Source organism: Salvelinus alpinus, chromosome 1 (genome assembly GCF_045679555.1).
Source record: "Salvelinus alpinus chromosome 1, SLU_Salpinus.1, whole genome shotgun sequence".
NCBI classification, from domain to species: Eukaryota; Metazoa; Chordata; class Actinopteri; order Salmoniformes; family Salmonidae; genus Salvelinus; species Salvelinus alpinus.
In genome coordinates, this window is record NC_092086.1 from 59,809,945 (window position 1) to 59,822,767 (window position 12,823).

General features: G+C 42.6%; 1 protein-coding gene across 12 annotated transcripts in view; it reads left to right on the forward strand.

Moving 5' to 3' along the window:
* Positions 1 to 392: 392 nt before the first annotated feature.
* Positions 393 to 12,823, forward strand: part of mapk8ip3 (mitogen-activated protein kinase 8 interacting protein 3) — an 85,129-nt gene continuing 72,698 nt past the window's right edge. For 11 of the 12 annotated variants that reach the window (XM_071412175.1, XM_071412224.1, XM_071412215.1 and 8 more), the window contains exon 1: positions 393 to 1,448. In XM_071412175.1, the coding sequence (XP_071268276.1) occupies positions 1,149 to 1,448 (300 nt within the window). In that variant the 5' untranslated portion in view covers positions 393 to 1,148. The remainder of the gene's footprint in view (positions 1,449 to 12,823) is intronic. The other variant, XM_071412182.1, reaches the window with a different exon arrangement.

Sequence of the window (12,823 nt, forward strand, 5' to 3'; positions counted from 1 at the left end):
CAGTGATTGCATTGGACGCTTTAGAGGGGGCGGATTGAAAAGCCAGCAGCAGGCCATGCAACATAGCACCCCTCCAAAACTAACCATATTTGGTTAGTAGACCCTACTGAGTATTTTCCACACACATCAGCTGAGACAGGTAGAAAAGTTTTCTCTCAACATACCAGTGTCAACATTGTATTTTTGTCATTTTTAGTCTTAATTGTTATTTTTTTACCATATTTTTTAAATAAATTACTTTGCATTTTCTTGTTGGCACGATAAAAGTGTCCATTGATTAAAATTGAATATAATTTGAATGAGGTATCCACATTGAAATGTTTTGAAATGCGGGCTTTTATTTAGAAGGTCTCACTAGTATCATACGAAAGTGACGTTATAGTTTGTGCTGCTGTCAGAATACTAGTGCAGAATACTAGTCCACAGCTCCACCGACACCGAAACAGCATCGTCCTTCACCGAGAACAACATCGGTAGAAAAAAACGGATCTAGTATGATTTAAGGGACGGCTTGGGTGTTGGCAGCACAAGGGAACGCCGTTATCCTCTTCATTTTACCTATTTATATATTGGTTTTTTTATTTCCCAACGGATTTCGAATCCTCCCAGTAATGGCTGGGGTCCATGCCTCCGGCTGCTGAGCGGCAGGTGTATTGTTGAGGACTTATTTCTCATTCATTATGTATTCAACTACGGCGGATACACAGGTCGGTAAGGACTGAACCGACTGCTACCGGAATTGGATGTTGCTGTCGCGAGGAAGGCAGTAGCAGGGTGCGTCGTTCCGTCCTCGAGGCTGCGGTGCAGCAGCAGCAGTGGTGGTCGGCTCGGGAGGGCGGTCTCTCTATCCCCTTGTAAATAGCTTATATATATATATTATTGTGAATAAAAATGTCTCAATACAGTTTAGTAGTTCAAGGTTATAAATCCTAACTGCCAAAAATACCACCCAAATGATAACAATCTTTGAAATCGTTCGGAATATGGAATGACACAGGAGATATTTATTGATGATTAATCAGAACGGATTATAATTTCAATGAGTAGTATTTTCCCTTTCATCTTGGTAAGCGTGTTTTATAACTGTAGGCCTATCTAATCAACATCATCTCACATCTGGAATCGGACCCAGACCTAATTTTGCCAAGATGATGGAAATCGACGAGGTTGTATATCAGGACGACTATGGCTCAGTGTCCGTTATGTCGGAGCGGGTGTCGGGCCTGGCCAACAGTATCTATCGGGAGTTCGAGCGCCTCATCAGCAGCTACGATGAGGAAGTGGTCAAGGAGCTAATGCCGCTGGTGGTGAACGTTCTGGAGAATCTGGATTCGGTTTTATCGGAAAACCAGGAGCACGAGGTGGAGCTCGAGCTGCTGAAGGAGGACAACGAGCAGCTCATCACCCAGTACGAGCGCGAGAAGGCGCTGCGCAAGCAGGCAGAGGAGGTGAGGGTTACTCCATCCATGGCTGTTTTGTTTATAAATACTCTACCAGTGTCTTCATCACTAGCTATATCTATGACTAGTAATCACTGTACATACATTCACTTTCAATAGAGGTTCAGTTTTCATTGCCACTGTATGCCCATTTTACCAAAATGAAACCCTAAACCTAACCATTATAAGCTATACCCACATCCCATTCACATTCCTTCTGTAGGCCATTTATTTCTAGGCCTAATTGGCCAGGCCTATATAACAAGGGATACGTCTCCAATGGCACCCTATTCCCTATATAGTGCACTACTTTTGACGTGAGCTCATAGGCCCTAATGTAATATACACTGAGTATACCAAACATTAGGAACACCTTCCTAATATTGAGTTGCACAGGCCCCCTCTCCCCTTTTACCTCCAGAACAGCCTCAATTTGTCAGGCATGGACTACTATACAAGGTGTTGAAAGCAATCCACAGGGATGCTGGCCCATGTTGACTCTAATGCTTTCCACAGTTGTGTCAAGTTGACTGGATGCCCTTTGTGGTGGACTATTCTTGATACACACGGGAAACTGTTGAGCGTGAAAACCACAGAAGCATTGCAGTTCTTGACACAAACCGGTGCGCCTGGCACCTACTACCATACCCCATTCAAAGGAACTTAAATATGTTGTCTTGCTCATGCTCTGAATGGCACATATACAGTCGTGGCCAAAAGTTTTGAGAAGGACACAAATATACATTTTCACAAAGTCTGCTGCCTCAGTTTGTATGTTGGCAATTTGCATATATTCCAGAATGTTATGAAGAGTGGTCAGATGAATTGCAATTAATTGCAAAGTCCCTCTTTGCCATGCAAATGAACTGAATCCCCCCAAAACATTTCCACTGTATTTCAGCCCTGACACAAAAGGACCAGCTGACATCATGTCAGTGATTCTCTCGTTAACACAGGTGTGAGTGTTGATGAGGACAAGGCTGGAGATCACCCTGTCATGCTGATTGAGTTCGAATAACAGACTGGAAGCTTCAAAAGGAGGGTGGTGCTTGGAATCATTGTTCTTCCTCCGTCAACCATGGTTACCTGCAAGGAAACACGTGCCAAGATTGCACCTAAATCAACCATTTATCGGATCATCAAGAACTTCAAGGAGATCGATTCAATTGTTGTGAAGAAGGCTTCAGGGTGCCCAAGAAAGTCCAGCAAGCGCCAGGACCGTCTCCTAAATTTGATTCAGCTGCGGGATCGGGGCACAACCAGTACAGAGCTTGCTCAGGAATGGCAGCAGGCAGGTGTGAGTGCATCTGCACACACAGTGAGGTGAAGACTTTTGGAGGATGGCCTGGTGTCAGGAAGGGCAGCAAAGAAGCCACTTCTCACCAGGAAAAACATCAGGGACAGACTGATATTCTGCAAAAGGTACAGGGATTGGACTGATGAGGACTGTGGTAAGGTCACTATCTTTGATGAGTCCCCTTTCCGATTGTTTGGGGCATCCGGAAAAAAGCTTGTCCGGAGAAGACAAGGTGAGCGCTACCATCAGTACTGTGTCATGCCAACAGTAAAGCATCCTGAGACCATTCATGTGTGGGGTTGCTTCTCAGCCAAGGGAGTGGGCTCACTCACAATTTTGCCTGAGAACACAGCCATGAATAAATAATGGAACCAACACATCATCCGAGAGCAACTTCTCCCAACCATCCAGGAACAGTTTGGTGACGAACAATGCCTTTTCCAGCATGATGGAGCACCTTGCCATAAGGCAAAAGTGATAACTAATTGGCTCGGGGAACAAAACATCAATATTTTGGGTCCATGGCCAGGAAACTCCCCAGACCGTAATCCCATTGAGAACTTGTGGTCAATTCTCCAGAGGCGGATGGACAAACAAAAACCCACAAATTCTGACAAACTCCAAGCGTTGATTATGCAATAATGGGCTGCCATCAGTCAGGATGTGGCCCAGAAGTTAATTGACAGCATACCAGGGCGGATTGCAGAGGTCTTGAAAAAGACAAAATATTGACTCTTTGCATCAACTTCATGTAATTGTCAATAAAAGCCTTTGACACATATGAAATGCTTGTAATTATACTTCAGTATTCCATAGTAACATCTGACAAAAACTGCAGTTCTGATTAAGGAAGCAATACAACTGACCTTCTTTAGACTAGTGGAGTATATGGAGCGTCAGCATTTGTGTGTTCGATTACAGGCTTAAAATGGCCAGAAACAAAGACCTTTCTTCTGAAACTCGTCAGTCTATTCTTGTTCTGAGAATGAAGGCTATTCCATGCGAGAAATTGCCAAGAATCTAAAGATCTCGTACAACGCTGTGACCTACTCTCGTCACAGAACAGTGCAAACTGGCCCTAACCAGAATAGAAGGAGGAGTGGGAGGCCCCGGTACACAACTGAGCAAGAGGACAAGTACATTAGTGTCTAGTTTGAGAGACAGATGCCTCACAAGTCCTCAACTGGCAGCTTCATTAAATAGTACCCGCAAAACACCAGTCTCAACGTCAACAGTGAAGAGGCGACTCCGGGATGTTGGCCTTCTAGGCTGAGTTGCAAAGTAAAAGCCTTATCTCAGACTGGCCAATGAAAAGTAAAGAAATTTAAGATGGGCAAAAGAACACAGACACTGGACAGAGGAACTCTGCCTAGGCCAGCATCCCGGATTCGTCTCTTCACTGTTGACGTTGAGACTAGACACTCTAATCTACTTGTCCTCTTGCTCAGTTGTGCACAGGGGCCTCCCACTCCTCTTTCTATTGGTTGCTGATAATGTGCCTCCTTGCACGTATGTAGATATTCCATTAAAAATCAGCTGTTTCCAGCTACAATAGTGATTTACAACATTAACAATGTCTACACTTTTTTTCTGATCAATTTTATGTTATTTTAATAGACAAAAAATGAGCTTTTCTTTCAAGAACACGGAAATTTGTAAGTTACCCCAAACTTTGAATGGTAGTGTACATGTTCAAATTACCTCGACTTACCTGTTCCCCCGCACATTGACTCGGTACCGCTAACCCCTGTATATAGCCTCGTTATCGTTATTTTTAATTTTTAACGAGGCTATGTACAGGGGTTAGTGGTTTTTAACGAGGCTATGTACAGGGGTTAGTGGTTATTTAAAATAACGATAACGAGGCTATATACAGGGGTTAGCGGTACCGAGTCAATGTGCAGGGGAACAGGTTAGTCGAGGTAATTTGTACATGTACAGTTGAAGTTGGAAGTTTACATACACTTAGGTTGGAGTCATTAACTCGGTTTTCAACCACTCCACAAATTTCTTGTTAACAAACTATAGTTTGGGCAAGTCGGTTAGGACATCTACTTTGTGCATGACACAAGTAATTTTTCCAACAATTGTTTACAGACAGATTATTTCACTTATAATTAATTCACTGTATCACAATTCCAGTGGGTCAGATGTTTACATACACTAAGTTGACTGTGCCTTTTAAACAGCTTGGAATATTCCAGAAAATGATGTCATGGCTTTAGAAGCTTCTGATAGGCTAATTGACATCATTTGAGTCAATTGGAGGTGTACCCGTGGATGTATTTCAAGGCCTACCTTCAAACTCAGTGCCTCTTTGCTTGACATCATGGGAAAATCAAAAGAAATCAGCCAAGACCTCAGAAAAACAATTGTAGACCTCCACAAGTCTTGTTCATCCTTGGGAGCAATTTCCAAATGCCTAAAGGTACCATGTTCATCTGTACAAAAAATTGTACGCAAGTATAAACACCATGGGACCACGCAGCCATCATACCGCTCAGGAAGGAGACGCGTTCTGTACCCTAGAGATTAACGTACTTTGGTGCAAAAACTGCAAATCAATCCCAGAACTACAGCAAAGGACCTTGTGAAGATGCTGGAGGAAACAGGTACAAAAGTATCTATATCCACAGTAAAATTAGTTCTATATCGACATAACCTAAAAGGCCGCTCAGCAAGGAAGAAGCCACTGCTCCAAAACCGCCATAAAAAATCCAGACTACGGTTTGCAACTGCACATGGGGACAAAGATCGTACTTTTTGGAGAAATGTCCTCGGGTCTGATGAAACAAAAAATAGAATTGTTTGGCCATAATGACCATCGTTATGTTTGGAGGAAAAAGGGGGAGGCTTGCAAGCCGAAGAACACCATCCCAACCATGAAGCACGGGGGTGGCAGCATCATGTTGTGGGGGTGCTTTGCTGCAGGAGGGACTGGTGCACTTCACAAAATGGATGGCATCATGAAGATGGAAAAGGATGTTGATATATTGAAGCAACATCTCAAGACATCAGTCAGGGAGTTAAAGCTTGGTCGCAAATGGGTCTTCCAAATGGACAATGACCCCAAGCATATTTCCAAAGTTGTAGCAAAATGGCTTCAGGACAACAAAGTCAAGGTGTTGGAGTGGCCATCACAGCCTTGACCTCAATCCTACAGAAAATGTGTAAACTGTATGTATGTTAACTTCTGACCCGCTGGGAATGTGATGAAATAAATGAAAGCTGAAATAAATCATTCTCTCCACTATTATTCTGACATTTCAGATTCTTAAAATAAAGTGAGGATCCTAAGATAGGGAATTTTTAGGATTAAATGTCAGGAATTGTGAAAACATTTACACTCAGTTTATTTGGCTAAGGTGTATGTAAACTTCCGACTTCAACTGTAGGTAGGGGTAAAGTGATTTAATTTATTTACTTTAGTTTATTTCGTAAATATTTTCTTACCTCAATTTTCTTAACTGCATTGTTGGTTAAGGGTTTGTAAGTAAGCATTTCACGCTAAGGGCTACACCTGTTGTATTTGGCGCATGTGACAATTTTTATTTTATTTTATTTGATCCCTGGGGAAATGAAATGGTGTAGAGTACTGTACAGTGGTGAATAGCAATGGTATCTTGTGCCTTTAGTAATAAGCGGCCTTCAACAGAGACTAAAAGCCGGGATGGCTACGGTCCTCGACTGCCTTTGTTGCTATTCTACTCCTCTCCTCCTCCCATCAGTAGTTAGAGAAACAGAGAAGATGAGGCACCCAGCAGCAGCATCAAAAACCATCCGTCTCTAATCCTTCACCTGCTAGAAGCAGATGCCATCTAAAAATACAAGCGAAGCAGAAAGCATCCTACTGTGGTGTCAGTTGGCTTAGGCCTTCAGTGGCATGCTGCTTTCCCATGTACAGTGCCCTCCACTAATATTGGCACCCTTGGAAAAGATGAGCAAACCGGGCTGTGAAAAAAACGTCTTTATTGTTTATGCTGTTGGTCTTTCATTCAAAATATTCACAACAATCAAACCTTTAATTAAAGTTAAATAATTGGAAGATTTTTTTTCTTCTCAAATATGTGTGCCAAAATTATTGGCACCCCTTCATTCAATACTTTGTGCAACCTCCCTTTGCCAAGATAACAGCTCTGAGACTTCTCCAAAATGCGTAATTAGGTTGGAGAGCACATGGCAAGGGATCTGAGACCATTCCTCCATACAGAATCTCTCCAGATCCTTCAGATTCTGAAGTCCACTCTTGTGGACTCTCCTCTTCAGCTCATCCCACAGGTTTTCTATGGGGTTTAGGTCAGGGGACTGGGATGGCCATGGCAAAATCTTGATTCTGTGGTCAGTGAACAATTAGGCCTGGTGCGTGGTGCCGGAACTGGAGGTACTGGGCTGGAGACACGCACCTCAGGGAGAGTGCGTGGAGGAGGAACAGGGCTCTGGAGACGCACTGGAAGCCTGGTGCGTGGTGTAGGCACTGGTGGTACTGGGCTGGGGCGGGAAGGTGGCGCCGGATATACCGGACCGTGCAGGCGTACTGGCTCCCTTGAGCACCGAGCCTGCCCAACCTTACCTGGTTGAATGCTCCCCGTAGCCCGTCCAGTGCGGGGAGGTGGAATAACCCGCACTGGGCTGTGTTGGCGAACCGGGGACACCATTCGTAAGGCTGGTGCCATGTACACCGGCCCGAGGAGACGTACTGGAGGCCAGATATGTTGAGCCGGCTTCATGGCACTTGGCTCAATGCTCAATCTAGCCCGCCCAGTGCGGGGAGGTGGAATAACCCGCACCGGGCTATGCACACGTACAGGAGACACCGTGCGCTCTTCCGCATAACACAGTGTCTGCCCGTACTCCCGCTCTCCACGGTAAGCATGGGAAATGGGCGCAGGTTTCCTACCTGCCTTCGCCACACTACCCTTTAGCCCCCCCCCCCAAGAAATTTTTGGGTGAGCCTCTCGGGCTTCCAGCCGCTCTGCCTTGCTAGCGCCTCATAATGCCGCCTCTCCGCTTTTGCTGCCTCCAGCTCCGCTTTGGGGCGGCGACACTCCTCTGGCTCTGCCCAGGGTCCTTTACCGTCTAGAATTTCCTCCCATGTCCATTCCTCCTGGTACCGCTGCTGCTGTCGCTGCTGCCTGTTTCCACGCTGCTTGGTCCGAGTTAGGTGGGTGATTCTGTCACGGTTTTCTTCCTGGGATGAAGGAGAGGACCAAAATGCAGCGCGGCTAGTGTTCAACATGTTTAATAGACGAATAAACAGTAACACTAATACAAGTAACAAAATAACAATTGTGAAAACCGAGACAGACCTATCTGGTGCAGACAACACACAGAGACAGGAAACAATCACCCACCAAATCCCAACACAAAACAAGCCTCCTATATATGATTCTCAATCAGGGACAATGATTGACAGCTGCCTCTGATTGAGAACCATATTAGGCTGGACACAGAAACAGACAAACTAGACACACAACATAGAATTCCCACCCAGCTCACGTCCTGACCAACACTAAACAAGCAAAACACATAAGAACTCTGGTCAGGACGTTACACCTCCTCACTGTGCGTGGGGTCAATATAGACACACATCCTCTTCCAGGCCGATAGTTAACATCTCCAGTTGCTTTACATTTCTTAATTATTGCCTTGATAGTGGAAATGAGCATTTTCAACCTTTGAGGAATTTTCTTATAGCCATTTCCTGATTTGTGCAGCTCAACAACCTTTTGTTGCACATCATTACTGTATTCTCGGGTCTTTCCCATAGTAAAGGATGACTATGGGAACTTAGCCTGTGTGTCACCTCGTATTTATACCCTAGTAAAACAGGAAGTCATGGTTTATCACTTAAGTGTTCCTAATCACTCAGGTGAACTTAAAAACGTAAAATATGAATGGGAATATACTTCACTTAGATTTTACTCAAAAGAACTTCTAGGGGTGCCAATAGTTATGGCACATTTAATTTACTTCACATACATTTTTTTTCACTCATTTTATTTCATCTAAAGGTTTGATTTTTGTGAATATTTTGAATGAAAGACCAAGAGGATAAACAGCAAAGAAACATTTTTCACAGCCCATTTTCCTCATATTTACCAAGGGTGCCAATATTAGTGGAGGGCACTGTAGCTTCAGCATTCAGTTCACTCTGGCTCTGGAATCTGTCCGTTAGGACAGAACTTCTCCATGTTAGCTTTATTTTCTCTCTCTATAGACACCACCCGAAACCTGTTCTCGGTAATTCCCAGGTATTTACTGAAAAGTTCTATAGTAAAATGTGAGGCCAAATTACAGTAATAACCCATGAATAACCTTTCATTTAAGCTAGTAGTTTGTTTCTATGGGATTAATTTTAACAAGCACCCCAAGAGATAGCTTTTATATTCTCCATCCTAGCTTTACTGTCACTAGCCTATAGACACTAGGATAAACGTGCTCATTTTCCTTTACATTCCCAGGTTCAGTTAGTATTTACAGAGAAATTGATACAATTGTAATGACACTATAATAACCAATGAATTAGGGTACTACTTTTCTATAAGATTCACTACAACAAGGACCACTAGGCACTATTTGGTACCAGGTAGCAGTTACCAATTGTGCAGAATTCTAAAAGATGACATTAACAAGCATGACAGCTGATGACAATCACAATTACCTTCACACAGTTATGACACATGCATTATACTTGGTGTCATGGCAGCGCCCCTGTCAGTTGTCATAAACAGATGTCAGCTATTATGACTCCTTACGACATCTGTTATAATGCATGTAACAGTGTTACTACTAGTGTTATTTGTTATTAGCAACACGCATGCCCCGCCCACCTGAGGATCTGTCTTTTTCAGCCATCTATTTCCTGTGTTTGAGGGGTGCAAAATCCACTTGTCACTTAAATATCGCTGGATTGATTGCTTTCATTTTACTCCTGCGACTCTCCTACTCCTGCTTGTGCATGTCGTTTTCCCCTTTACAACCGCGGAAATGTTTGTAATGACTTGTCGAACACAACCCGGTAATGGCTGAAATGGGCTCAATGGAACACATTGACTTTCCGTTACATCTTTAAAAATGCTAAAGCTTCATCTGGGATTTAACACTTACATCACAAGAAAGAGAAGAAAGATTTTGGTTGGTGTTAATTCTTGGTGGAATTGAAAAAATTAAAAGTAATTTAATACAGTTTAAATGTTTACAAATTAGATGCGCTCAAACGATAGCAACTTCCGAAAATGAAGACTCGGATTATAGGGATATTATGTCTGATCTTGCAAACAATGTATATGTATTAGGGATGCACAATATATTGGTGAACATGGCCGAAATTAGCTAAAAATGCCAACATCGGTATTGGCCGATGTCTAGTTTAATGCCGATGTGCAAAACCGATGTCAAAGCTGACGTGCATACCTATATAACATGACGTGATGCCACGTACAATTTTGCGCTATACGTGCAGGTAGACCTAGGTAGAGCAAGGTTTTGGCGGTTGCAGTCCACCCCTTTATGTTAATGTACTCATATACAGAGCGTTCGGAAAGTTTTTAAACCATTTTACTTTTTCCACATGTTGTTAGGTTACAGCCTTATTCAAAAATGTATAAAATAGTTTTTATCCCTCATCAATCTACACACAATACCCCATAATGACAAAGCAAAAACTGTTTTTTTGACATTTTTGCAAATTTTTTACAAATAAAAAAACTGAAATATCACATTTACATAAGTATTCAGACCCTTTACTCAGCACTTTGTTGAAGCACCGTTGACAGCGAATACAGCCTCGAGTCTTCTTGGGTATAACGCTACAAGCTCGGCACATCTGTATTTGGGGAGTTTCTCCCATTCTTCTCTGCTGATCCTCTCGAGCTCTATCAGGTTGGATGGAGAGCGTTGCTGCACAGCTATTTTCAGGTCTCTCCAGAGATGTTCAATCAGGTTCAAGTCCAGGCTCCGGCTGGGCCGCTCAATGACATTCAGAGACTTGTCTTGAAGCCACTCCTGTGTTGTATTGGCTGTATGCTTAGGGTTGTTGTCCTGTTGGAAGGTGAACCTTCGCCCCCAGTCTGAGGTCCTGAGCGCTCTGGAGCTGGTTTTCATCAAGGATCTCTCTTTACTTTGCTCCATTCATCTTTGCCTCGATCCTGACTAGTCTCCCAGTCTCTGCCGCTGAAAAACCTCCCCACAGCATGATGCTGCCACCACCATGCTTCACCGTAGGAATGGTGCCCGGTTTCCTCCAGACGTGATGCTTGGCATTCAAAGAGTTAAATCTTGGTTTCATCAGACCAGATAATCTTGTTTCTCATGGTCTGAGAGTCTTTAGGTGCCTTTTGGCAAACTCCAAGCGGGATGTCATGTGCCTTTTACTGAGGAGTGGCTTACGTCTGGTCATTCGACCATAAAGGCCTGATTGGTGGAGTGCTGCAGAGATGGTTGTTCTTCTGGAAGGTTCTCTCATCTCCACAGAGGAACTCTAGAGCTCTGTCAGAGTGACCATTGGATTCTTGTTCACCTGCCTGACCAAGACCTTTCTACCCCGATTGCTCAGTTTGGCCAAGAAGAGACTTGGTGGTTCCAAACTTCTTCCTTTTAAGAATTATGGAGGCCACTGTGTTCTTGGGGACCTTCAATGCTGCAGACATTTTTTGATACCCTTCCCCAGATCTGTGCCTCGACACAATCCTGTCTCGGAGCTCTACGGACAATTCCTTCGACCTCATGGCTTGGTTTTTGCTCTGACATGCACTCTCAACTGTGGGCTCTTATATAGACAGGCATGTACCTTTCCAAATCATGTTTAATCAATTTAATTTACCACATGTGGACTCCAATCAAGTTCTCAAGGATTATCAATTGAAACAGTATGCACATGAGCTCAATATTAAGTCTCATAGCAAAAGGTCTGAATACTTATGTAAATAAGGTATTTCTTTTATTTTTATACATTTGCAAACATTATGGGGTGTTGTGTGTAGACTGCTGAGGATTGTTTATTTATTTAATACATTTTAGAATAATGCTGAAACAAAATGTGGATCAAGTCAAGGGGTCTGAATACTTTCCGAAGGCACTGTATGTACATTTATGGAAATGAGGCGCATATCATTTTATTTATTTTAACACAAAATGAAATAAATACCTGATACCATTAGACCATTTATAAATGAGTGCATTCTAAGAAAAAAAGTGACATTTGACAATACATTTAATACCTGAATTCCCACCAAAATCCCTGAACTCCATTTGTTATTTGTCTATTCCAGTAAAATGTTGTATGTGCTATAAATTCAAAAAGTTTGGAGTATCTTCATCCATCATCCAACTGTTTTATAAGAAATGTTTTTAAAACCTTTTAACAATTTTGATGACAGTTGCTGATGTTATCCTAGACACATTCTAGTACAGTATAAGTAGACAGCTGTGCAGGGTTTTACCCAAAATAAAGGTCCAATGCCACATGATGCTTAGTCACAGATGTGTGTACAGTCATATTGTAAGGTCCCAAATAGCACCCTATTCTCAGCCTAGTGCGCTACTTTTTACTAGGGCCCATGTGGCTATATAGGGAATATGGTGTTATTTGGGACACTGTGGTTTTCTCTGTCTCGTTGTTTGCTACATTTGAGAGAAGAGAACATGATTAAATGCATACATTTGAAATAGATTATCATGAAAGTGTAAAGAGGATTTGTTTATATGCTTTTTGAAGCAAGTGACACAAAAATAGCATGTGTAAGAATTAGTAAGTGTGCCGGTCAGAAAATATGATAAGTATTTGGATGAAATAGTGCTTGCTACAACCAACATGAATAATGATAATGACAACCTGTAAAGATATAGTGAAAGTCCTTTGGAGTAACTCGTACTGTTTTATAACTGTATTATATGAATTAGAGACTTCATGATGAACTGCAGAATAGTGTACTATACACGAAAGTAACAGTAATAATCACATTACATTACCTGTACAATGTTATAAGGGTAAGAGTTGAGGTCACAGTTATAACCTTCAGAACAGAGCTCCATTTTCAATGAGACCATAACACACTATATTTGCTGTGGTGGATTAGAACTTTGAATA